The 26259-nt window shown below is 45.8% G+C and overlaps 4 protein-coding genes and 1 non-coding gene across 5 annotated transcripts; 3 read left to right on the forward strand and 2 right to left on the reverse strand.

The window, feature by feature from the left end:
• The first annotated feature begins 1259 nt into the window (after positions 1-1259).
• On the forward strand, positions 1260-4039 carry LOC117866261 (probable glycerol-3-phosphate acyltransferase 3). The gene is made up of 2 exons (XM_034750423.2): positions 1260-2122; positions 2722-4039. Exons 1-2 carry the CDS (start codon positions 1385-1387, stop codon positions 3664-3666), a joined length of 1683 nt encoding a protein of 560 aa, XP_034606314.1. The 5' UTR covers positions 1260-1384; the 3' UTR covers positions 3667-4039.
• A 4590-nt stretch (positions 4040-8629) lies between these two features.
• On the reverse strand, positions 8630-8701 carry TRNAG-UCC (transfer RNA glycine (anticodon UCC)). Its single transcript has one exon. It is a non-coding gene; the product is annotated as a tRNA-Gly (tRNA).
• A 4110-nt stretch (positions 8702-12811) lies between these two features.
• Positions 12812-14737, reverse strand: LOC117834646 (geraniol 8-hydroxylase). The gene is made up of 2 exons (XM_034714182.2): positions 13673-14737; positions 12812-13551 (listed from the first exon to the last, which is right to left on the reverse strand). The coding sequence occupies exons 1-2, from the start codon at positions 14576-14578 to the stop codon at positions 12937-12939; spliced, it is 1521 nt and encodes a 506-aa protein (XP_034570073.2). The 5' UTR covers positions 14579-14737; the 3' UTR covers positions 12812-12936.
• Positions 14738-17765: 3028 nt separating this feature from the next.
• LOC117833541 (geraniol 8-hydroxylase) lies at positions 17766-19478 on the forward strand. The gene is made up of 2 exons (XM_034713094.2): positions 17766-18697; positions 18823-19478. Exons 1-2 carry the CDS (start codon positions 17810-17812, stop codon positions 19423-19425), a joined length of 1491 nt encoding a protein of 496 aa, XP_034568985.1. The 5' UTR covers positions 17766-17809; the 3' UTR covers positions 19426-19478.
• Positions 19479-20699: 1221 nt separating this feature from the next.
• On the forward strand, positions 20700-22425 carry LOC117833542 (putative disease resistance protein RGA4). Its single transcript, XM_034713095.2, has 2 exons — positions 20700-20975; positions 21075-22425. The coding sequence occupies exon 2, from the start codon at positions 21154-21156 to the stop codon at positions 22315-22317; it is 1164 nt and encodes a 387-aa protein (XP_034568986.1). The 5' UTR covers positions 20700-20975; positions 21075-21153; the 3' UTR covers positions 22318-22425.
• The last annotated feature ends 3834 nt before the right edge of the window (positions 22426-26259 follow it).

The following is a 26259-nucleotide window of genomic DNA, read 5'->3' on the forward strand; positions in this document are numbered from 1 at the left end:
TTGATGCTGACGACGCACTCAACCGTGCATGGCTCTTGACACTGAAATGCGTTGCGTTCTTGGAGAGGCTTGATAACAACCGTGCGTTGCTTTTTGTTGCACCATGATCTTTTTTTTGACACCCAAGTGCATGCATGGTGGTGTTGGTTTAATCATCGTGATGGCACTTGACGCTGAGATGCAAGCAGGTCGGCACACTTGCTGCTCATGGCACGATTGCAGTACCGGTGTATCCCGGCCGCCCTTGCTTGCGGTACAGTACTTGTGTACCGGCCGCTTTGCAATGTTCGATCGAGCGAGATGCTTCTTGTGGAACATGCATGCTTTTTCTTTCACTGTATGTGCCCCCTGCACGTCACAAGTTGAGTAACCTGTGAAGCAATGCCACTGACAAAAACCACGCCACGCATGCACACAACCACCTTCGTTTCCATTTCGTAACATGCATCCACCTGTATGTACGTCCTCCATGGACGACGCGTCTCGTGTGAGCGTGCAGGACACCACGGCTTGCTTCGCGCCGCGTGCGTGCAGTGCATGCAGGAGGGGGCCGATGGAGAAGCAGGCAGGCGTTGAATTGACTGGGACGATCGGAGTAGGAGACAAAAAAAAAAGTTAGGCCTAACGAACACAGGTGGCCCCATTGCCCAGGAAGCCGGGAAAACCCGGCCTGCATGCTGACGTGAACAACCTGCAAACTAGAGGTCTAGAGCCTCTCGTCGTCTCCTCGTTGGCCGGCCGGGTGGCTGGCCGCATGGCTGCAGGTCTTGTGATACAACAAGCTGTTTACCTGCTACTAAACGAACTGTTACCGTGCCATGCATGCAGTTCTGCTATGCAACTGCAAAAAGTTTCGTCCTCGTGTTGCATCAAACGATAATGCACGTACGTCTTCTTTTGTACAATTGTACCCTGTGGTCTCTCTGGACGTGTAGGTCGTACGCTAGTACATCGTGCCAGGCCGCCACCACCACTACCACGACCGCCATACACCCGTATGTACGTCGCTTTCGTCCCACGACCTCCATCCTGCATGTCCTGTACCTGTATCACCACACCGCACCACGCCTCTGTCTCTCTCGTCCAGGCCATCTTGTTCGCAACAAGTCACAAAAAGGCAGCAATGAACACAAGACTTTGACCTGTGCCATCATCCAGCCAGACCAAACAATGCAAGCTCTAGCCAGATGGATGGAGTTGCATACTTGGCTTGCATTATTGCATTGTGACCTCGCTCTCCTCCCCTTCTATAAAAACACGGATGGGCTGATGGACCATCGTATCTCTACTTCTTCCACAATCTCACGGAGTCACGGTTGCCAACAATAACTGCTCATCCTGCAGCTACTTCTATAGCCATCTCATAGACGCCCGGCCGCCCGCCATGGCCAAGAAGAAGCTCCTCCTCGCCCACAAGCTCGCCTCCGCCATGCTCTCCCTCCTCCTCCACCCCCGCCGCCCGGCCACTACCGCCGTCTCCAAGCCCTCGACATCGCCACCGCCGACAGACCCATTTCCCCCGCCGGTGGTGCACCACGGCGCCCTCCCGCCGGCGTCCACGCAAGCAACCACCCTCGTCGTCGACGTCGACGCCGCGCTGCTGCGCACCGGCGCCGCCGCCAGCGAACTGTTCCCGTACTTCATGCTCGTGGCCCTCGAGGCCGGCGGCTACCTGCGCGGGCTGCTGCTCCTCCTCCTCTACCCGCTCACCCTCTGCCTGAACCGCGGTGCCGCCGTGCGGGCCATGGCGGCGGCGGCCTTCTGCGGCCTCCGCGCGGGGCGGTTCCGCGCCGGACGCGCCGTGCTGCCCAAGTGGCTCATGGACGACCTCGCCGCGGAGGCCTTCGACGCCGTGCGCGCCGCCGCCGCCGCCGGGAAGGGGAACGGGAGGCCGGCTGTGGTGGGCGTGACGGCGATGCCCAGGGTCATGGTGGACGGGTTCCTGAGAGAGTATTTAGGGGTGGAGCACGTTGTCGCGCCGGAGATGAAGGTGAAGTGGGGGTTCTACACCGGGCTCATGGAGGACGCCGACGGCCAGGCGCTGATGGCGTTGGCAGCGGCCGTTGTGGGGTTTGCTGGGTCGACGGAGTTCCTCGACCATCCTGTCGCACGTTCCTGCAAGGTAGGACAACATGGGACGAGTGCTATAATAGGGTTCTTTTCTCATGCAACACTTTCAGTATTTTTCCCTTCTTAATTTGACTTGAAAATTCAAACTTTTTTAAAATTATTCCAATATCCTAGTAGTTTAGTTTTCCATGCTTCAATCATGCATGTTGCATTCTGCTGCTCATGCATAACCTACTCCCTTGCTTGTTCATCAAAGTAGTATGCATGGTTTTATGAGATCGAGTAGACAGCATCCATATTGTTCTTTTGGTCGTGTGCTGGCTGGCTGGCAACAGTAGAAAGATACGTATTTTAGGTATCTGTATGGCTGACAGGGACAGCACGTTCAGCCCAATGTCCTTGACGCCCTGCACACGGGCATCTTTCAAACTGTTGCTGCCGTCCTCATCGTGCACCTCTCGATCAATCATTCACCATTTCACACGTCTCTTTCTCTCTCAGCTGTGATCCAACCAAAATTCCCCATCTTCATTTATTTCCCAAAATGTAGCAAACCAACAGTACAACACCTTGGATTTCATGGTTCAGATCCCAAATTTCCATTTCTCCGGACAAAAATTGATTTTTTTTTCTGAACGTACGTACGTGCAGGAGATCTTCGTGGCGAGCTCCGACGAGAAGCGGCGGTGGCGCCCTCTGGCACGGGACAAGTACCCGAAGCCGGTGGTGTTCCACGACGGCCGCCTGGCGTTCCGCCCCACCGCCGCCGACACGCTGGCCATGTTCCTGTGGCTTCCCCTCGGCGCCTTCCTCGGCGCCGCCCGCCTCGCCGTGGCCCTCGCCGTCCCCTACAAGTACTCCACGCCCATCCTCGCCGCCACCGGCATGTCGTGGCGGCTCAAGGGCGGGCGGCCGGCGCTCCCTTCCGGCGGCCGCGGGCAGCTCTTCGCCTGCAACCACCGCACCCTCATCGACCCCGTCTACGTCTCCGTCGCGCTCGACCGCCAGGTCCGCGCCGTCTCCTACAGCCTCAGCCGCCTCTCGGAACTCATCTCCCCGATCGGCCGGACCGTGCGGCTCACCCGCGACCGCCGCAGCGATGGCGCGGTGATGGCGCGGCTTCTCGCCGGCGGCGACCTCGTCGTCGTCTGCCCCGAGGGGACGACCTGCCGGGAGCCCTACCTCCTCCGGTTCAGCCCGCTGTTCACCGAGCTCAGCGACGACGTCGTCCCCGTCGGCGTCGCCGTCGAGACCTCCATGTTCTACGCCACCACCGCCGGCGGGCTCAAGTGCTTCGACCCGCTCTACTACATGGCGAATCCGAGGATGTGCTACACCGTGCAGTTCCTGGAGAAGGTGGACACGTCGCCGGCAAGGACCGGCGCCGCGCCCAGCACCGACGTGGCCAACCTCGTGCAGAGGAGGATGGGGGACGCGCTCGGGTACGGGTGCACCATGCTCACCAGGAAGGACAAGTACCTCATGCTCGCCGGCAACGACGGCGTCGTCAGGTCAACCGACGACAAGTCCGCCGCCGGAGCACCGGCGCCGGCCGGGAAGAAGAAGGGGGACAAGAGTACGGAAAAGAGCAACTAAAAGTCATCAATGTACCTTATTCTTGGTTAGCTTTTTTTTTAAAGAAAAAAGCAACCAAGTAAGGGGGAAAATGAGATAAATACTTCTTGACTTTTGGTGGTTTTAGACTTGGAAGTTGTTTAATCTGCTCATTTCTGCTCTTTATTTAATTTGTACTTATTTGTTAATTATTAGGTTTATTCTTAGGAATTTATTTTTGATTTTATTTATTATATATGTACTTGTAAAGAAAAGGAAACTACAAGGCTGTATCATCAAGCAATGCAATGTGCTTGTACTTTGTACTGTAGAACAGCAATGCAGCAATGTAAATTAAGATAGTACAGTAGTGATTTGTACCACTCTTATGGAAAACAGACGTGCAGTGTTAGCATCTTCTTGCCCCCTAGCGAGTGCCAACCACTAAAAACAGGATGAGATGAAGAAAACTGTCAACCTCTGATGAACACCCCCTGAATTCATTTATTAAGATCTTTAGTAATCTGTCAGCTGATACAGAAGTTCCTTTCCTAGTGATGACTCACACTCACACACTTCACTACTACTTGGGCTACAAAAGGCATGGAATTGAATGGGCATTAAAGAAGACAATGGACAGGTGCACCCGGGCATGTGCAACTTGGATCATTAGTGGCTTAATAATAATCAATGTTCCAAATAGCGGAGCATTTGGATCCAACCGTCGGTGCAGTAGTGTTGTACTAGTGGGTTATAGCGGTTTATTAGAGATCTTCGCTGAATGTCATAACCTACTATTTAAAATATTGATAAAGCTATGTTGAAAATAACGTAGGAATTATTTCTCATCTTTTAGACATCGTTAACGACGAATACATTTGTGTATAAATTTATTCGTAAAAATGACCCATCAGCGACGGAAAAGGAGGTGCAACGTGCTGATGGCGAGGACGACAATTGATTCGCAGTCCTCCTCGACATCGGCGATTTACTCGCAACAGGGACGACTGTACGTTGATTTGGTTGGTTCGGAGCTACTTACATGTCTCAGAAGAAATATCTCTGCAGGATACAGCAGAGAAAGCATTTTTATGTGTGTCACTACTGAAAAACTGAGCATTTGTTCAACACGTTAGTACCTTTTCATCCGATGCTAACGCGTAGCGTTAGTATCGATCGTCACCCATAGTGCCATCAGAGTCCGGTTTGGAGCCTCAACTGGTACTAGATGGCGGCACGTGGATCAGGCCGACAGCTAGATTTCGAGTGAGGTGAATAGGTAGTTTTTTAGAGTGAGGTGAATGTTACAAATGGAGTACTAGCTTGTTGATCTTTTAGAACGTGGAGAATGGAGAGTTTTTTTTATAGTAAGGAGAATGGAGAGTTTTTTAGAATGAGTTTTATGTTACAAATGGAGTACTTGTTGATATTTTAGAACGAAGAGAATTGAGAGTTTTAGAGTGAGGACTAAATATTATAAACACATTTACTCTATCTTTCCCCTACCTAATATTGATCAACTTCTTTATCTCATACGAAGCTGTATGTCTATTTTTCACGTAATGCGATGCAGATATACCGGCAATAGATGTAACATCTCTGCTCCTCCAATACCGGAGAACAGAAGAATTTTGAGTCCACGAACTTTGGCGGAATATCATAAAAGAATCTTAAAATAGTTTTCCAAATACCTTTTGGAGCCGTATTTTCATTATAGAAGTATGGTGGCTAATAGCCGGTTCAGACAAAGATTTGTTCACTGACTTTGACCCATTGACTTATGGTTGGTTTTGGATTGCCAAAATGGGCCATGCTCAGTGAACAGGTCTTTTGCCTGGATAGGCTATTGGGCCAACATACTTCTATTATGAAAATGTGGCATTTGCTCCAAGAGACGTTTGGAAAATTATTTCAAGATTTTCTTATGATATTCAGCCAGAGTAGGTGGACTCGTAGATCTCATGTTGTACCATTATTTTAGGATTGGTGTATCTTTTTGTCTCCCAAATTAACGGTCGTGATGTGGACGATCCTATGTTCTAAATATCTCATTTATGTAAGACTTAATATATGCGCTAAATTATGTCGAGATTATGTCGATAGGTTCTTAGGCATCGACATTATCGATATAAATCGTAGTTTGTATGTGGAGATGATTAACGATCATGATATGGACGATCCTAGGTTCTAAGTATCTTATTTATGTAATATTTAATATGTACGATGAATTTCATATGTAATGTACTCTAGTTAATATTTGTGATGAATTTTTATCTCTACTATTTCATATATATATATATATATATATATACATACATATATATATGTGACAACTTTGGCGTAATGATTGAAATATTTTATTAAAATTAAGATAGTGTGTGTGGGAAAGAAAATTGCTGGAGGCGGACAGTTTTAGCTCCCACCAATTTGGCAGCTTTAATACCGGTTGGAAGCATGCCCGGTACTAAATGGAGGAATTTAGTACCGGGCAAAGGTTGGAACCGGTATTAAATGCCCTTAATTTTAGGTCCTGCCATTTAGCAACTTTAGTACCGGTTGGGAGCCCTACCCAGTACTAAATGGAGGAATTTAGTACGAGGCAAAGTCTAGCATCGGTTCTAAAGTGTCCCACATACAAATACTTCATCTTCTCCAAACACTTAGTAGTTTTCAAAATTAGCAGTTCCTCCCTCTGCGCCGTGCCGGCCCCGCCCCCGTCGCCCTCGCGCACTGCCACCGGTCCCGTCCCATCCCCGTCTCCATCACCGTCACCTCTGTCCCGTCCCCTCCCCGTCACCCGTCGTCCCCGTCGCCGTCGTCCCATCCTCGACCACCGACACCCCGTCCCCGGTTACCATCCCTGTCGCCGCACCTCTCCCTCCCCCGCCTCCCCCGCGGGCCATCGCCGCGCCTCTCCCTCCCTCACCTCTCCCACGCGCCCTCCCCGGTTAGGTTTTCTTTTTTCTCGATATTTTTGATTTTGATGCATTAAAATGATTTTGCTACTTATATTGGATTTAAATGACTATGATTTTGCTTGAATTGAGTACCAATTTGTATTGGATGCTAAGTAATTATTTTTTATGATACAATTATGGAATAAAGTTTTATCTCTTAGAGGACATGTAGATATTCACAGGTAGCATTGTGATAGAATTGTGGATGGCTATAAAATAATGGTCTAGATTTATTTCAATGTATATAATGTGCGTAAATGGCAATGTATTATTGGTGGCAAAGTTGACTAGTTAAGAAAAATGGTAGCAAATTATCTTTTCACAAAATTATTTGGACAGTTTGAGCTAACTATGGCAAGTGGAAGTTCTTCTCGTCGTGGTGGTGGCGGTCGTGGGGGTAGCCACTGTGGTGGCAGCAGCCGTGGACACTACATTTTTGAGGAGCCATCGTTGGCTTGTCCTCCAATAATTCACTTCCCTAATCACGTCATTGACTTGCCAAAAAGCGATCAAAGCAGAGGAACAATTCCCAACATAGTAATATTCTTTCCTTCTTGTAATTCAATTTTTTACTACACATGAATAATTCCTAATAATATTGACAGTATTAGATGTCGGAAAGATATCATCGAAGCTCTAGGTGGTACTTCTCCTTTAGTGCAATACGAGATAGTTGGTCCACGAAATTTTAAAAAAAGTAAATATCTCTTTTCAAGTAGGCCAACCGGATGAGAGTACCACGACAGCCCATCCCGATGGTTTCAATTGTTGCATGTGGGGTCAATTAGCACTAAGTAGGGTAACTATTAAAAGGACCGCCGTGGAGACCTGCTTACAACAGCTTAAGGTTCATGGGTACTTTTATACCAGACTTCTCATATTTTTGAATAAAGGTGCTCGAGAAGAGAGAAAGTAATGTGACTAGGACTACTGAGATGCTTTGTCAGCTGAATCAACATGACATGGTGTGGAACACATATCTAATCATCCTTTTATCTTTAATTATGTTACATCTTTTAAATTTCATCACGTTATTCTCTTCTTTTAGGATGTCTTTAGTCAAACTTTGGCAGCAATGACCTTTCATGCGATGCTGGCTCAAGTCTTGGATGCATTGAATTATAGTTACACTGATGGAAACTCGATACGCACCAAAGATTTCAAGCTCCAAGCTCATCTCACTTTCTAAAGGCCATTTTAGCTGATGTCGTCTCCATTATTCGAGATTTATGGTAGTGCATGTGACCGTTCTTGTGAAGCGTTAGAGAGTGCACTAATTCATGCTCTAACTTATATTGATGAAGTTCTAGGCTTTACGATTGGAGACTTAAACTATGTGGCATATCTACATAATTATTAAATATGTAGCATGCAAGGATGTACTCCTATTGTACCTTTTTCTTATGGATTTGAATTTGTTCTCTTTAAGACCTTAAGTATTGATGTACGGATTATTGAGTGTTAATTATTTGAATGGGTTGATTCTTGTGATACTTAGATTTGAATGAATCGATATATTAATGTAATATTATTAGTAAAGCTTCGTCGGATACGAATACGAATTAAAACAAAAGGGTAAAAAAAAGAAAAGGAATGAACTTTAGTACCGGTGAGTAAAATCAACCGGTACTAAACTGCGGTCTGCAACATCGCGACGTGACTTGCAATTTAGTACTGGTTGGTGTTACCGACCGGTACTAAATAGTGTGGCATTTAATACTGACCAAGCGATACTAGTCGAGCACCCGGTACTGGAGGGAGGTTACCGATCGGGACCGGAAGTCGATCCTCGAGTAGCGTGTTGACGGCCAAATTACCAAATTCAGATCACCTGGAAAACAGTGTGTGTACGTATTGGCCATGATTGATCTCTTAATTAACTGCTCGCAGCAGGGGTCATGTTGCATATAACTAATATCAAACCATGGCCTGTTATATGCATGATATGTCAAAAAGCGAAAGATCGAACTAACTACAGATGACAATTCATATGGATGAAAAAAATAGGAAGCAAAAAAAAAATAAAAGAAACAACTAAGTAAAAAAGATGCGTTTGCCGGGAGTCGAACCCAGGTCTATTGCTTGGAAGGCAATTATCCTAACCGTTGGACTACAAACGCGCTACGCTTTCCGCTGTGAAAACGATGATCTAAAACGCATTTTTCCTCTGAAATCACGAGGGGGAGCCATTCCAGCCTGGGCTAGCTTGCGAACTGCAGTCTCTCTTCCCGATTGGTATAGCAGTAAAAACGGTGTGACTAGAGTGGTTCATTTAGCAGAGACAGGCCATGGTTTATCTAATCTAATTACTGACATGAGCAGAGGCAGGCCATGCATGCGCCACAGGATCATATCGGACGACGTGCGTACGGGTTCACGTTCCGTTGCTGGATGGTATGCAGCTCGCCGGCGTCGCCGCCATGTGGCCGGGGCCACCGCATGCCGTCCGGACTGGAATATTATGCTCGTGATTACAGAGAACATCCATTCTAACATTATTTGTCCTAGGTCGGTCGATCAATGATCAATCGAGCTCGGCCTTCAATTTGCACTGTATGCCTTCAATTTGCACTGCTGCCTTTTTCTGTAGGGTTCTCTTCTCCCGGCGCGGACGACGCGTCCTAGGTACTAGCTAGTAGACACGTCGTCATGGCTGCACCGGCGCGGATCAGATGAGGCCATCAGAGGTGAAAACGGACACCGGAGAACCTAGCTACTACCTGAACTCAGCTAGCGGTTGGTTCTGAATTTCCTGACTGGCCGGGCGCCAATCATTGATCTCTCATCCCTCTCCCATTCATTTAGATACCGGTTGTCGAGCGTCCAGGTTCTGCAAGTTGCGGCGAACTGGAGATGAAGACCAAGGTTCAGAGTTCCAGCTCTCGTCGTCATCAGCATCCTTGCCGGGAATAAATTCAAGCTTGCTTGGTCCCGCCCCGCAACACCCCGCCCCCCCCCCCCCCCCCCCCCCCCCCCCCCCCCCCGATCTGATCACGCAGGGCCACCACGCCTACCAGTGGAATCTGCTTGTGATAGATCTTGGGTTCAGTAATGCCCCTAGACCGAGCAAGAGATGGGAATGACGATGAAGAATCAAGTAAGGGAGAAAATAACTAATAACTAAAGGCAAGAAGCCACACTGGGAACGGAATGAAAAGCCTCGATCAAACAACTGAAGGCTATGGCTAGTGTGCACCCAGCAACATGCATGGGTGTATGGATGAACAAGCCCGATGGAGTCAAGTCAAGAGTGTCCAGCCCAGTACCGGACCCTTTCATTTGTACGTACGACCTGCATGCCGCAGGTGGCATCAGGGCCAGCCAGGGGCGGTGAACACACAGTGCATGTGCAATGGCAGTGTACTTCAAGAATCGATTGGGCGCCGCCTCTCTCCGATCCGTCACTGGATTAAAGAAACTGAAACCAAACCTGGCCTCGAATTAAACCCCTTGTTTACTTCCCAAGTTGGGAGGTGCCAAATTGGCATTTTGCCATAAATGCGACACTATAGCGTTTTGTTTGTATTTGTGAATTATTGTCCAAATATTGACTAATTAGGCTCAAAAGATTCGTCTCGCAAAGTACAACAAAACTGTGCAATTAGTTTTTGATTTCGTCTACATTTAGTACTCCATACATGTACCGCAAGTTTGATGTGATGGGAAATCTTCTTTTTGCATAGTGTCAAAGTTGGGAGTTTGGAGGGAAGTAAACAAGGACTATGGTTCCTGAACAATGCCTGACAGATGGAACAGTGGGGGCCTGGTTCCTCCCGACACGGCGGCCGGTGGCCTTAATTTGTTAGCGTGGAAATGTGGTTGAGATGGATCAGGTCCACAACTTGTTTGTGGATCGATGAGAACGCTAAACCAAAAGGTTCAGATCAGCTCCAATCCCAACTCTCTCAACATCTCCTTGCCGGGACTCAACTGAAAGCTTGCATTATTGCTTGCTCCCAGTAGTCCCAATAATGCAACCTTACGTGGGGTGCATGGATACAATTAAGTACATGTCACATCGGATATTTGGATACTAATTAGGAGTATTAAATATAGTCTAATTATAAAACTAATTACACAAATGGAGTCTAATTCGCGAGACGAATCTATTAAGCCTAATTAGTTTATGATTTGACAATGTGGTGCTACAGTAACCATTTGCTAATGATGGATTAATTAGGCTTAATAGATTCATCTCGCGAATTAGTATAGGGGTTCTGCAGTTAGTTTTATAATTAGCTCATGTTTAGTCCTCCTAATTAGCGTCCGAACATCCAATGTGACCCTCCTAAAGTATACCTCGCATCCAAACATCCCGTACTCTCTTATGATCAATAGCCTGACTTCTCTGTGGTCCATCTATCTCACAAGGCTGATCGACATTATGTATGTGTACTAGATGTCCTTGTTTTGTCTGGAGATATAACATTAGTGTGCAACTACTAGGTTACAGGGACAGGGGCAAGTACACCGCCTAAACCGTATAACAGCACAGTCTGCAGAGGTCATGGCAACCGATGCAATAATTTCGATGGACCACGGACATACAGGACGGTTTTGAATACATTCCACCGGTTCTGGGACCAATGCAAGAACGTATAGCCAGCTAGCTCAATCCAAAAATGCAATCACTAAATCTTGCCAATGTGTGTTGGCCAATGATCGATCGATTACTCCTTCCACTGAAAAATAATACGAATGCCATGCATATTTTACGAGTCGCAGCTTTGGGTATCTCCCCACCATCAAGTACGAACGATTTGTTCTACCAATGGGCTAAGCAAGGGGGTGTAATTCAAATCTATACTTATTGGCGCGAGCTGCAGTTTTATGTTGGGCAATATAGCCGACTAGAAATAATGTGGTTTTTGATGTATGCTGATCAAAATCTTTTTTAGGTACTATGTAAGGGAACACATTGGCTCCGGTTTTGGACAGTTGTAGTGAAGTGAAAAGCGATCGGGACCTCTTCATTTTAGCAAGTCGGTCCTTCAAGAGGGAAGCACTTCATTTTTTTTTATTTTAAATAGATGGTCCTTTAATTTGAGAATTGGATTTTGAGTTGGTTTATTTGTTAAAAACTTTGCGTGATCGTAGAAAAAGCTACTTTATGTAATAATTGGGATTGATCCTCTTTGGCTGAGGAGGCTGAAGCCGGATTGCTATCCATTATCTAAAAAAATATATTACCATTTTGTGATTTCTTTGTAACGTTTTGGATCAACTGGGCGTGAATACTGCACTGACTGTGTGTTACAGAGAGATGCGACTATTGGCAAACTATGTAAAAAAAAAAGCAAAGTATTAACCCTGTATCTCCTTCTCTGAAAAACCCAAATAATAATAGAAAGTAACTCAGACAAGAGGAAGTAATGTCCAACACAATAGAGTTATATTAACAAAAGGCAGCTAGGCTCTGCTGATATTTGATGAAGCTACTCATGATCTATGATTTAAAAGCTCTCAAATCCCGTTGGTCCGGTGAATGCTTGAGTCACAAACAAGCATCTGGATCTTGGCCTTCGTCATCAATCATAAGTAATGGGTTAAGTGCACCAGGTTTCACATCACCTCAATTCAATTGCCACTAAATGCAGATGAGATGAGAACATAGGCTTCCTAGTTTATGCTGGCGACCAATCTTGTGATCTTTTCAGCTCATCTACTAGCACCATAATAATGCAATCTAAAGCATGCAAGGTACAACAAATAGGAAATGGCAAAGATTGGTGGTGATTATCCTTTTTATGTATTGTATTTGCACCCTGAAGATTTCCATTTTCATATCTTTCAAATGAAACGGAGTTTGTAGTTGAAATTTCCGGGGATTTAGCTCATAACTTTACCTTCAGCTTTGCAATTTTTCAGAAAATTTGGGAAGTTCTACATATGATTCTGCCGAATTTATACCATTTTCAGTTTTTTGCCCATTTGCAGCCCATGTTTTTTTTCTGCAGGCCTCCCCTCATGACCCACCCAAAATACAGCCTTCCTTGACATTTTTCTGCAGGCCTGATGGCCCATACAATACGAGTACAGGCCCACAAGCGAACAAACCCATCATGATGATGGTTGGATCGAAAATAAAAATTATGATCCATTCAGGCCCATCACTCTGCTCTGCGTCTGCATTCATTCAGATAGAATACGAGTATACAAGCCCAGAAGCCCATCATGGATTGGACCGAAGATAACAATGACGATCCATGTAGGCCCATTAGAATTTTGCTTATTTTATTTGATCCACCACTCATCCTGCAGATTTGAAGTCTTTTTCTTTTATCTTTTTTTTGGCGAAATGCAGGTTTGAAGTCAGTTTCGTAAAGAAACTTTCTTTGACAATACAATCGCATTGTTAAAGTCTTACAGATCGTATTTGTTTGGCTACAGCACGAAGCGGTATAGCCATTGACAGCACTAGCCCAAACTGCTCCGCCATGTCTACGCCACCAACTTGGCCGTCAGGAAGCGTCCACTCAAACCGATGCAGCAGCGAGGCAAGCATCAGATGCAGCATCCTGTCAGCAAGCGGCATCCCAAGGCAAATCCGTCTCCCGGCGCCGAACGGGATGAGCTCAAAGTTCGTCCCCACGAAGCTGACGTCCCTGTCCGCGAACCTCTCCGGCATGAACTTCTCCGGATCATCCCACACCTTCGCCCTCCGGCAAATGTCCCATAGATTCACGTACACGGTTGTTCCTTTGGGGATCTTGTAACCTTGGATCTCTACCGTGGCCTCGGCCTTGTTGAGACCTATTGGGACAGTGGGGTGGAGCCGTAGCGTCTCCTTGACGACGGCTTGGAGGTAAGAGAGTTTGGCGATGTCGGATTCGACGACATGTGTTCTTGCGCCTAGAACACGTTTGAGCTCCTCTTGGACCTTCTCCATCAACCTTGGGTTTTGGAGGAGCTCCGCCATTGCCCACTCTATTGTGCTTGTAGTCGATCCACTTCCGGCGACGAGCAAGTCCTGGTGAATTTATGTATGTATATACTAAATAAATTTTTGAGAATTGAAACGTGTTAAATTTTGGATTGCCAAAACTTTTGTTTGCCAAAATTACGAGTTACTAGAATGCATTTGTTATTACCATGAACATTCCTCTCGTGGCGTCCTGGTTCATCACCAACCCTTCCCCGTCCACCTCGCCCTCCATCTCCATGTCAAGCGCCGCGTCCAACAAGTCATTCTTCCGCGGCTCGCCGGCCGCCCGGCGACGCCGCCGGACCTCCACCTGCCGGTCGATCACCCCGTACGTCCACCCGACGAGCTTCTCCATCCGGTGTCTCACGCCGAGCAGGTCGGCGGCCGCGAGCGCCGGGAAGTAGTCGGAGATGTTTGGTGCGCCGGCGATCACCACGGCCTCCCGCACCACGTCCCAGAGCTCGCGCGCCGTCGCGGGGTCCAGCTCCTCGGAGAACATGCTCCGCCACAGCACGCTGGCCACACGCGGGAACACCACGCGCGCCACGGCCACCTCCACCGGCGACACCGCGCGCGCGAGCTTGCGCGCCTCGTCCTCCCTCACGGCGCGCAGCTCGGCGAGCCGCCGCGGAGCGAACACCTCCTCCGCGCAGAGCTTCCGCAGGGCGCGCCACCGGCGGCGCGGCGGGAGCGCGATGATGGAGTGGCCGTGGTGCCCGCACGCGTGCCACGCGTCCATGCCTCCGCGGCCGGCGAGGTCGCCGTTGTGGCGGTGCAGGATCTCCCTGGCGGCGTCTCTGGACGAGGCGACGACGGCGCGGACGCCGCCGAGGCGGACGGACACGAGCGGTCCGTACCGGTTGGCGAGGCCGGCGAACGCCCTGTGGGGCGGGTCCCTGCCGATGTTGTGGAGGTTGCCGATGACCGGTAACCGGCGAGGGCCAGGCGGGAGGCGGCGGTGGGCGTCGATGAGCGGTTGGAAGATGTAGGTGGTAACAAAGATGAGGAGCGAGGAGATGCAGAGGAGGAAGAAAGCCATGATCTTGTTTCCAACTCTATGTTTGCATTGCATGCCTTCAATATAGATTTTGTAACATGGTTAGATTTCATGCAAGAGTTGCTCGCAAGAATTACAAAACTTTATTTTAATTTTTGGTGGTTTTGTTGTACTAGCTAGCTCAAAGATGACTGTAGGAAAATGAACAATAATACTTAGCGGTCTTGAATTTGGATGAATGATATGATGTACTAGTGTTGCACGGATCAAAGTGACTGTAGGAAAATGAACAATAATAAGGACTCCAGCACTGCGACATGATAGATGCATGTGACGTTGCCACTTCACACACCATGATCGTTTCAATTCTAAAAGCTACTGATATTGCCATCAGACATAAGTTTAGATACGCATCCATGATATCGATATGGTGTTTATTAGATCCACATCATTGATCGTTTTAATATGAATATATGCGCTACAGATTGATTGCAAATGCTATATATACATTATTGGGAAAATAGTTTAAGTGAATAAACTCTACCATTTTCACTTGGAACGATTTCAGCCTTGGAGTAGTCTGGTGTACACGTACGCCTTGATTGAATTATTGATCCATCATTGCTAGCTAATAGGTAGTACATCCATATTATTGTACAGTCGTACTTTTTAGAAAAAAAATGTGCCAACTCCGACAATTTTTCTTATATGCATTTATTTTTGTTGTTTTATTGAGAAATTTTGCCGACTGCGAGAAATTGTGCCAACAAGTAGTAAATGTTTTTGCCGTTGAAGAATATAGTGCTAGCATCTGTGCACGAAATAACAAAATTATTTTTTGTTAAATATAATACAACAACACTTTCTTTAAAATCATCTCCTTAATTTTCAATATGGTGCCATGATAGTATATATGTGGGGTGGAAACTATGCCACCAATGTTCAGTGCCCTGCTATAATCTCTCATCGGATTTATTATTTTTCAATACCAGTTCATCAACATGTGCTCTTGCACGGGCTAATACTTTTAAAAACTATTACATTTAAAAATTATTTAGAAATTAGACATGATAATATATATGTGGGGTGGAAACTATGCCACCAATGTTCGGTGCCCTGCTATAATGTGACATCGTGGCCCAAGGCTTAATAGGATTGATAGAATACTCATACCAACAAGTTGCAATTTGTTTTTCGGAAGCTCATCCTCAAAGAACTCCAGGGTTAAGCGTGCTTGGCCTAGAGCAATTTTGGGATGGGTGACCGACCGGGAAGTTCTTCCTGGGTGTGCACGAGTGAGCACAAAGTGCGTAGAAAAGACTTGTGTTGGTCTGTGAGGGAATTCTTGATATCCTAGAAAGCTGCCAGGTGTAAGCGGGCCCGGCCTCGGGGGGCGGGACGCCACATATAATCTCTCCTCGGATTTATCATTTTTCAATACTAGTCCATGTGCTCCCACACGGGCTAATACTTTTAAAAACTATTATATTTGAAAACTATTTAGAAATTAGACTTCTAGCTAATAATCATAATTGTTTACATACTACTCTCTTATTTTTTAATACTTTAAAATAATACTCATAATACTTACCTTTGTCGAGTTGTGATTGATTTTTAATTAGTAATTACTCTATACATTTTTTCATCCACATTCATAGTTTTTTCATTTTGTATCGCACCTCAACACATTGTGTTTAGTATAAAAATCAATAATTTTCATAACGTTCTCAATATATGTATAAATGGTCTACATGGTGACACCTATCATGCATATATACCTTACCTTAGTATCTATATATTAACAATGACATAAATAGGTAATTCAGAATCATATATTAGTTTACTTTTGGACATTTCTATATGATGAATATGAAGATAATTAGATTAAAATTTAGTTGTTTACTTTAGGTTATTTTTAATAATGACATATGTGGGTAACTTAGATACAAATTTAGAATGGCATATTAAGTTATGCTTTATAATAAGGAAAAATTGTATTTTTCATTCCTCGAGTATTGCAAAAGTGTGATATCTATCCCTCATGTTTCATTTGTGTAAATCAACCCCTTAACTAACTAAATTAGTGCATTTATCATCGTACATTAGTTTAACAATGGTTTAGTGCCATCTAACGGGGGTTTATGCCCATGCAATCATCTGCCTAATCACTACTTAGCATAATATGTTGAGTCGAAGATATATAGCTAAAAAATCAGTAAATCCTCTAAATTAGCTACCCATAAAGATTTATTGGAAAATTTGATGGAATCGATTTACACCAAACTTTTGATTCAACATTAGACATAACTAAGCAGTGATCAAGATGATTACATGGCCTAAAACCGATGTTATATGACCCTAAACCATCATTAAATAAAGTTAGGGATGATAAATGCACCGATTTAGTTAGTTAAGGGGTTGATTTGCTCCAAATAAAATATGAGGGATGAATGTCACACTTTCGCAATACTTGAATGATGAAATATACACTTTTTTTAATAATAATATGCATGGGTAAATTGGATGAAGATTAAGGGGTTACTTTAGATTATATTTTATAATGGCAGAGCTCGGTAATTTAGGCATAGGTTTAGGGGTTTACTTTAGAATATTTTTATATTGATAGTGGTGGGTAGCTTTTTAGAAAATATAATAGACCAATGACTATTAATTAGTGTTTATAGGATTGATGTTTGATATTTGTGATTTCTATGAGAATTTTTAGGATTTGTCCTTTTCTTTCTAGCATATCATGTGAGAACTAATGTGGAGTCTCCAACGGAAAAAAATTTTAGTCCACATTGCTACGAAACTATTATCTTGAGCTGCCTCTCATTTGTTAAATATTCGAATACAATACTTATATAGATGTATACTTATTATCCTCCTCCGATTGGGATAAATTTTAGTTAGTAATTATTATAATGACATTCATGATCCGTTCATATATATTGATGCTGGACAAAATAAGAAGGGAGCATTTATGCAAATGTCATTAGGTTTTGGAAATAAAAATCGATTGCCTGACCTAATTCATTTTGTTAATTTCTGTTCTCTGAAACAGATTTTTTTTTGAATTTTGAATCAGGTGACCTGAAACAATATAAGCAATGCATATGCTAATAATATGTCCAAAAAAAATCACTAGCAAGTATTTCAGTGAATTTTTGTATACTGAGTTGATGAAGCTGAGTTTTCTAAACTTTGTGTATGACAAGTATTTCAGTGACGTAAAATAATTAGCAGGGCACCAGTATATATCTCAATGTACACCGCCACTGGCAGGGTTATAGTAGCATAGCAACCATGCCGGCGTTCTTCCTAGCTTTGGCGTTGCCCATCTTGCTCATGGTCGTCTCCTACATCCTCCAGCTCTTCCACGACTCTCCCCGGCGCCTTCCGCCGGGCCCACGGCCGCTCCCGCTGATCGGAAACCTCCACCAGCTCGACCATCTCCCACACCGCTCCCTGGCCCGCCTCGCCGCGCGCCACCGGGCGCCTCTCATGTCGCTCCGCCTCGGCGCCGTGCTCACCGTCGTCGCCTCGTCCCCGGACATGGCGCGCGAGGTCCTGCAGCGGCATAACGCCGACATCGCGGCGCGGTCCATCGGCGACTCCATGCGCACCGGCAGCCACTGCAACAACTCCGTCCTCTGCCTTCCGCCGCGCCACGGGTGGCGCGCCCTGCGGCGGCTGGGCGCCACTGAGCTCTTCTCGCCGCCGCGGCTGAGAGCCATGGAGCCTCTCCGGCGAGAGGCGGTGTCCACCCTCCTCCGCCACGTCTCCGACCACGCAGCGCGCGGCGCGGCCGTGGTCGTCGGCGCCGCTGCCCACGCCGCCGCGCTGGGCCTCCTGGCGCGCACCATGTACTCTGGCGACCTCGACCCCCGGACGGCGCGCGAGGTGAGCGACGTCGTCGACGAGGCGTCGGTGCTCGCCGCCGGGCCGAACGTGTCCGACTTCTTCCCGGCGCTGGCGGCGGCGGACATCCAAGGCGTGCGCCGGAGGATGGCGAGGCTGGTGAAGAGGATGTACGCCATCATCGACGACCAGATCGAGCAGAGGGAACGCAGCCGCGCCGCCGGCGAGGCGCGCAAGAACGACTTGCTTGACGTGATGCTGGACAAGGAGGGGGAAGTTGAGGAAGAAGGCACCGACGACGTCAGACATAATACCATCCGGGGACTGCTTACAGTAAGTAGCACAAAGACGTAGAGCTAGCGAACTTTACTTATCTTTTTAAAATTTGATTAAATTTTCTATAAAGTACTAGCTTGCTAAATTCCTTGATAAATAGTAAAAACTATTAATTTTTGTAGGACTTGTTCACTGGGGGAGAGACCACATCCCACACCATTGAATGTGCACTAGCAGAGCTATTGCAAAGCCCAAATTCAATGACGAAAGTGCAAGAGGAGCTCAATGGTGTGATCGGCACCAAACAGCAGATCGATGAGGCTGATACTAGCAAATTGCCTTATCTTCAGGCTGTTGTCAAGGAAACCCTCAGACTGCATCCTCCAGTTCCGCTGCCGCCATACGAAGCCGAAGCCACGGTTGAAATTCAGGGTTATACGATTCCAAAGGGGACCAAAGTTCTTATCAATATATGGGCGATTAATCGATGCCCCGATGCGTGGATCGAGCCGAATAGATTCATGCCTGAGAGGTTCTTGGAGGCAGAGATCAATTTCATGGGAAGGGATTTTCATTTCATACCATTTGGTGCCGGAAGGCGCCTTTGCCTCGGGCTGCCACTGGCATATCGGATGGTGCATTCGATGCTTGGATCATTGCTCCATCGATTCAGATGGACATTACCCGCAGAGGTTGAGAAAAATGGAGTGGACATGAGAGAGAGGTTTGGGTTAGCACTGTCTTTAGTTGTTCCCCTCCATGCAATACCACAGGAGATACATTAATAAGGAGGGATGTGAAATTACCTAATAATATACATAATTAACCAGTTATATAATGTTCACGATCATGGTACTTGTTGCTTGCAATTTTAGTTCTTGTGGCTAAGAACAAAGCAAAAGTCAGGTAAACTGCAGCACATAAAATTCAAGCGAACAGTGCGTGATATCTTTTAGTATATGAAGTTAAGACACTATGGAACTTGTGACATTCTTTACATATACGAAGGGATGACCTTGTCTAGCTACTAGATCAGCATTTCACTTAACACCCTATCTAAGTTCGGTGTTAAAAATTCAACTCATGATAAGAAGTAGCGTATGCATATAAGAGTTGGGTTTTAGCCATCTAAAAAAATATGGGTTGATGGAAAATAAGAGTTTTGTTTTAACGAGAAGGAAGGAAAAAGAAACTGCAGCGAGTTTCATTTGGATCATGAAAAGAACAGCCCAGTCCAAGCTAGAAAGAATTTGGTCCGTTGAGGCCCATTTAAAAAATTGGATCGAGGTAAAAATCGTGATCCATCTTAGCCCAACCGGAGTGGGCCGTGCATTCGTTGTGTCTGCAATGTGCACGTTACCTGGACCGCCAGCTTCTTCGTGTGGACGGCGGCCGCCGTGTGACCGGGGGACTGGGGGGAGCAGACGACGGCGGCGCTGTGTGCCAGTAGGAAGGGAGCCACCGGTGGGGCGCTCCTCTGCACGGGTGGAGCGCGGCGGGGGAACCACGTGCATAGCACCACGTCCATCCTTCCTCGCATTGAGCCCCTTCTTCTCTCCTTCTGTAGAGCCATTCCAAGGCAAAACTTTGGAGACTTGAAGCGATGGCCTGGTGCCTAAGTGTACTACGTTGGATTGTTTCAGCTATTACCAGCTTGCTCCTGAAAAAATTTCTTTTGCTCAGGTTCTACGTATTACCATATCATTTTATAAATTTTATTAGAGATGGGGATGCATATGATATATCCCTCCAAATATTTCCATTGTGGAACTCAACTTAATTGAAAAGGATAAAAAGACAAGAGTTTCATAGGAAATAGAACCATTTTAAGATGCGGTTCACATGAGGGTTCTCCTATGATAATGCAATTCCTGCACAACAATACCCTTACATGAATCATTTCATTTTCACTTACGGCAGACTCGAGCGTAATGGAGACGTACAGGTGCAGGAGGGCGATCCCCATCTAGACTTCAATTTGGCCATGTGGAAGTAGGACCACCACCATGTGTAGTTGGTCCCCCGTGTATGCATCAATGCTGCACCTATCGACTGTGACCTGGCACTGCACCCCGACTGTTGGTTATGGGAGCCATGTGATTTCGCATCTCAAAGGCATCGTTTATCCTCCCTCTCCCTGCTGCTGCTCATCCTCCCTTCACCGAATTACTTGTTGCAAACGGAAGAAAGATCAATCGAGTTGAAGAGACGGAAGCTAGTCACCATTGATGGGTTCGTGAGTGATGTTATGATCCGTCCCTCTATCATAACCGTTGGAACCCAGCTGGTGCAGAAGCTAATTACCTGAAGCAATTTGTAGAAACGAATAGTACTGGTTCGTTCACTTATTTCTTTGCTCAAACTTAATTTCTGCTTAGAGTTTGTGCCTTGTGGTGAGACTAAATTAGCTGCTTATTCTGCTGGTTGCATGCAGGACAAACGGCCGGATCGGACGAACGAGCTGGGTTCCTGTTGGTTGTGTACTTGTGTTTCCTGCCGGCGGAGAAGCAACCATGGCCGAGTTAGTGATCGGGCCACTGATCTCCATGGTGAAGGAGAAGGCATCCAGCTACCTGCTGGATCAATACAAGGTGATGGAAGGCATGGAGGAGCAGCGCAAGGCCCTGAAGCGCAAGCTGCCAGCAATCCTGCACATCATCCAGGATGCAGAGGAGAAAGGAGCCTCCCGACCTGAAGTAGCAGATTGGCTCAAAGACCTCAAGACAGCGGCCTATGAGGCCAACAACGTCTTTGATGAGTTCAAGTACGAGGCGCTTCGGCGAGAAGCCAAGAAGAAGGGCCACCACAGCAAACTTGGAAATGAGGTAGCAAGACTCCTAGTCCCCGCTCGTAATCCCATTGTATTCCGTTACAGGATGGGCAAGAAGCTACGCAGGATTGTGCAGACCATCGAGGCCCTGGTCACCGAGATGAATACATTTGGTTTCAGACACTTGCAGCAAGCACAGTCATCGAGGCAGGAGCGACAGACAGATTCCATAATCATTGACTTGGACAGAGATATTGTCAGCAGATCTAGAGATCGGGAGAAGAAGAAAATCGTGGGAATGCTCCTTGATCAAGCTAGCAACATGGATCTCATGGTTCTTCCAATTGTTGGGATGGGTGGGATGGGCAAGACCACCTTTGTGCAACTCATTTACAATGACCCCGCAATCGAGAAGCACTTTGAGCTTCGGAGGTGGTGCTGCGTGTCGGATGATTTCGATGTCAGTACCATTGCAAGCAACATCTGCCAGACCAATGAGAAAGGTCGTGAAAAATCATTGCAGGAGCTCCAGAGTATAATAAGTGGAAAAAGGTACCTCATTGTGTTAGATGATGTATGGAATCGGGATGCTGATAAGTGGGGAAAACTAAAGACCTGCCTTAAGCAAGGTGGCAAGGGCAGTGTAGTACTAACAACAACTCGTGATGCAGAAGTGGCTCGCATTATGACCATGGGTGTAGCTGAAGCCCATAATATCGAGAATATGAGTGATGAGCATTTAAAGGAAATTGTCCAGAGCAGAGCATTCACCTTGCAAAATCCAAATATTGAAGAGCAAGATGGCATTCTCAGTGGATTTGTCCGTCGATGCGTTGGATCTCCCTTGGCTGCCAAAGCCTTTGGCTCTATGTTGAGGGACAGGACTAGTATAAATGAATGGAATTAAGATGGCTAAAAGTAACGACGCCACAAGAATCCATATAGACCACAGCAGGTTGGCCGTGATGGGAGTTCATCTTCGTGTGAAAGGAATAAAGAGGTGTTTGGATACGAAGTGCTAAACTTTAACGGGGTTACATCGGATATTCGGATACTAATTAGGAGGACTAAACATGAGTTAATTAAAAAAACTAATTGTAGAATCCTGTGCTAATCCGCAAGATGAATCTATTAAGCTTAATTAATCCATCATTAGCAAATGGTTACTGAAGCATCACATTATCAAATCATGAACTAATTAGGCTTAATAAATTCGTCTCGTGAATTAAACTCCATCTGTGCAATTAATTTTGTAATTAGATTATGTTTAATACTTCTAATTAGTGGCATCACATTGTCAAATCATGAACTGATAAGGCTTAATAAATTCATCTCGCGAACTAAACTCCATCTGTGCAATTCTGTCTCGTAGAAGAATATGAGTCACTTCCCTGTGTGCCATTATGAAAGATGGTAAATTCGCACAAGCCATTAAAAAGATAAACTCCCACAAGTGCCATCGTGCTAAACTTTGTTTTCTCTCCAAGCCATTCCATCCACGTTTTGTTACTTTGTCGCCGTTTGGGAGCCCTGACAAGTGGGACCTGGCAGAGGAAAAGACCCAAATACCCTTGAGTACTCACTGTCTTACTCTCACTGGCTCACTGTCTCTCCCTATCTGGCTTGACTCCTCTTCCCCGAAACCCTAGCTACTGCGGCGCGGAGAGAAGAGCACCCAAGCCCCCTGTCCTTGCGGCTGCGGCACAAAGAGAAGAGCCCCCACCCCCCTCCCTTGCGGCTGCGGCGCGGATTGAAGAGCCCCCAATCCCCCGGAAGAGGAGGCCTGAAGACCATGGATTTGCCGAATTGGCGGCGCAATGGCCGCGAACAAGGGGGCGTGCTCGGGCGACCGACCTCCTTGGCTTCCTGACGGGTGAGTATCCCACTTCAATTGCATCATGTCAGTTAGGTGTAGTAATCGTGGTCGATATAGTGTGATTTTAGTTAGACAGATGGATGTGAGCTCGTTGTTGTTTATCTGTAGGATGGACCCTGCTAGTAGCTACAACCTAGAAATTCGGATAACTGCTCGCCATACACGTTGTTGATGGTTTATCTTGGACAAAGTCGTCGATGCTGATCGTACCAACTTCGTAGATCTGGTTGCTAAAGTTGAGAATAAGTATCCTTATGCTTATGGGGATGTTGTGAGATTGTTTACACGTTGTCGATGGTTTATCTTGGACAAAGTCGTCGATGCTGATCGTACCAACTTCGTAGATCTGGTTGCTAAAGTTGAGAATAAGTATCCTTATGCTTATGGGGATGTTGTGAGATTGTTTTACTTCTGCATTGAGACACATATGAACATCCAAGTTTGCAATGACCATGATTTGCTTGACATGTTTGCAAAACATAAAGCTTCCAAGTGCTGCTTCCTTACTTTAAGTTACCACAGCCCTAGTACTGAGCCTCTTGAAATACCTCCTTGGGATTTTAGTTGTTATTCCAAGTCTGTTGATACACCCTTCACCCCTTCAATGCCTTGTCCTAGCATTCCACAACCAAGCCATACCCAGAGTGAAACTGAAGATGATGAATACTTGGCTAACCCAAACCCATCCAATGAGCATGTCGGTGTTGATGAGGAAGGGCTGTATATAGACCTTGGTCCTCAACAACCACCACCTCCAATACCTCAGAGTCAAGGGTGCAGCACAGAAAGGAATGGATCTGATGCAGAAACATACTGTGAAACAAACAGTGATGATGAGTCTATGTCTGACGATGAAAATTATGAAATGGAGGATGTAGATGATATTGTTAAAGATAATGAGCCTGACCATATGCCTGATGCTGACTATGACAAGAAGGATCCTCCTATGATAGTAGGCAGTGTGTATAGAGACATGTATGCATTTAAGATGGCTTTAGCTTCACATGCTGTGAAACATGAGTTTCATTAGGACTTTGAAAAGAGTGACACAGGAAGATACAAAGTCACATGCTGTGGGAGAACTGAGGGTTGCAGGTGGAGAATTCATGCCTCAATCATGAAGGATGCTGAACAATTAAGGTAAACTGTTAGTGCTACATCAAAATGTGTATGCTTTTTTTATCTGTCAGTTGTGCTTAGGTATAAGTATGTCATTTTTATGTCATTTGCAAGTGAAGAAGAATCCATTTCCCCATACATGTGAAAGCATAAGGAGGTCTGGGGTATGTAAAGGGGTTACACAGTTTTGGGTCTGTGAACAAGTTATTGACTGGTTGAAAGAAGATGCATCAGTTGGTGCTTCTGAACTCCAAAGGAGACTGAAGGATGAGCACAAAATTTTGATACCATATAGGAGGGTGTGGCATGGTAAGAATCTTGCATTGGATAAAATTTATGGGCCATAGAATAAAAGTTTTGATAACCTGTATAGATTGAAGGCCCAACTAGAAGCATCATGTCCTGGTTCACTTGTTGTCATTGATCACCACACCATTAACAAGAAAATTAGGTTTAACATGTTTTTTTAGCCCTGAAACCATGCGTTGATGGTTTCCTTAGAGGTTGTAGGCCATATTTGGCAGTAGATAGCACTTTCTTATGTGGAAAGTTCAAAGGTCAGTTGTGCATAGCTTGTGTAGTTGATGCCCACAACTGGATGTACTCAGTAGCAATAGGTGTCATTGATTCTGAAACAAATGAAAACTGGGATTGGTTTATGAAGAGGTTGAAGGAAGCAATAGGGACCCCACCTGGTTTGACATTCTCCACAGACTGTGGGCAGGCAGTAATGCATGGTGTTAGTGAGGTCTTTCCAAATGCTGAACATAGAGAGTGCATGTGGCATTTAGCTCAAAATTCTAAGAAAAGGTTCAGTGGTAAGATTTTTTATGAGCACTTGTGGCCATCTTCCTACTCTTGGAGCAAGTACATGTTTGAGAAACACTACCAGGCCATGGCTGCTGCCAAACCTGAGGCTATGAAGTACCTGCAAGAGAATCACAACAAGTTATGGACCAAAAGTCAGTTTGGTACAGTTTGCAAGGTGGATTATGTAACCAATAATTTGGCAGAGTGCTTCAATAAATGGATAAAGGCAGAGAAGGCCAAGCATGTCGATGATTTTATGGATGCAATAAGGCAGAAGCTGTTGATTAAATGGAATACTAGAAAAAAGGTGGCTAAACAGTTTATGGGACATATTTTACCTCATGTTATGCAGCAGCTGAGGGAAGACACCTTCAAGCTAGACATTGAGGTCATCACATAAAATGAAGGAGTTGCTGAAGTTTGTGCTAAGGGAGGGATTGGGTTCAGATTTGTTGTGGACTTAAGGAACAGGACATGTTCCTGCAGGGCTTGGCAAGGGTTAGGAATACCATGCAAGCATGCAATTGCTTACATAACTTCTATACCTGGTGAAAAGCTAGAAGACCATGTGGATGAATGCTATTCTATGGCCAAATTCAAAGCTGCATATGAAGGTTCCATCCCATCCATTCCCGACAAGTCAATGTGGCCTGATGCAACACATGGATTCTTCATGCATCCTCCCTTGCTTAAGTCCACAGCTGGTAGAAGAAAGAACAGGTACAAAAGGGGCACTTGAAGGAGGTAGAAGGAAGAAATCAAAGAGACATGAGTGTCCAATATGCCATGAGTTAGGGCACCACTGGTACACCTGCAAGAATGGGAGTCCAGCAAACATAGCTGCAATAGAGGCTGACAGGTGCACTTCTCTCGGTTACATTTATTCATATATGATATGAATTGCATTGTTGTAATGTAACATTTATTTGCATGCAAGGGTCTACCTAAGAAGAGGCAGAAAAAAGCAGCTAAAGCTAACACAGAGACAAGCATTGTTGTGGCCTCAAGGATGGTGTTCCCTCCCAATGAAGTAGTGGAGAATGC

This window comes from Setaria viridis, chromosome 8 (assembly GCF_005286985.2).
Source record: "Setaria viridis chromosome 8, Setaria_viridis_v4.0, whole genome shotgun sequence".
Lineage (NCBI taxonomy): Eukaryota > Viridiplantae > Streptophyta > Magnoliopsida > Poales > Poaceae > Setaria > Setaria viridis.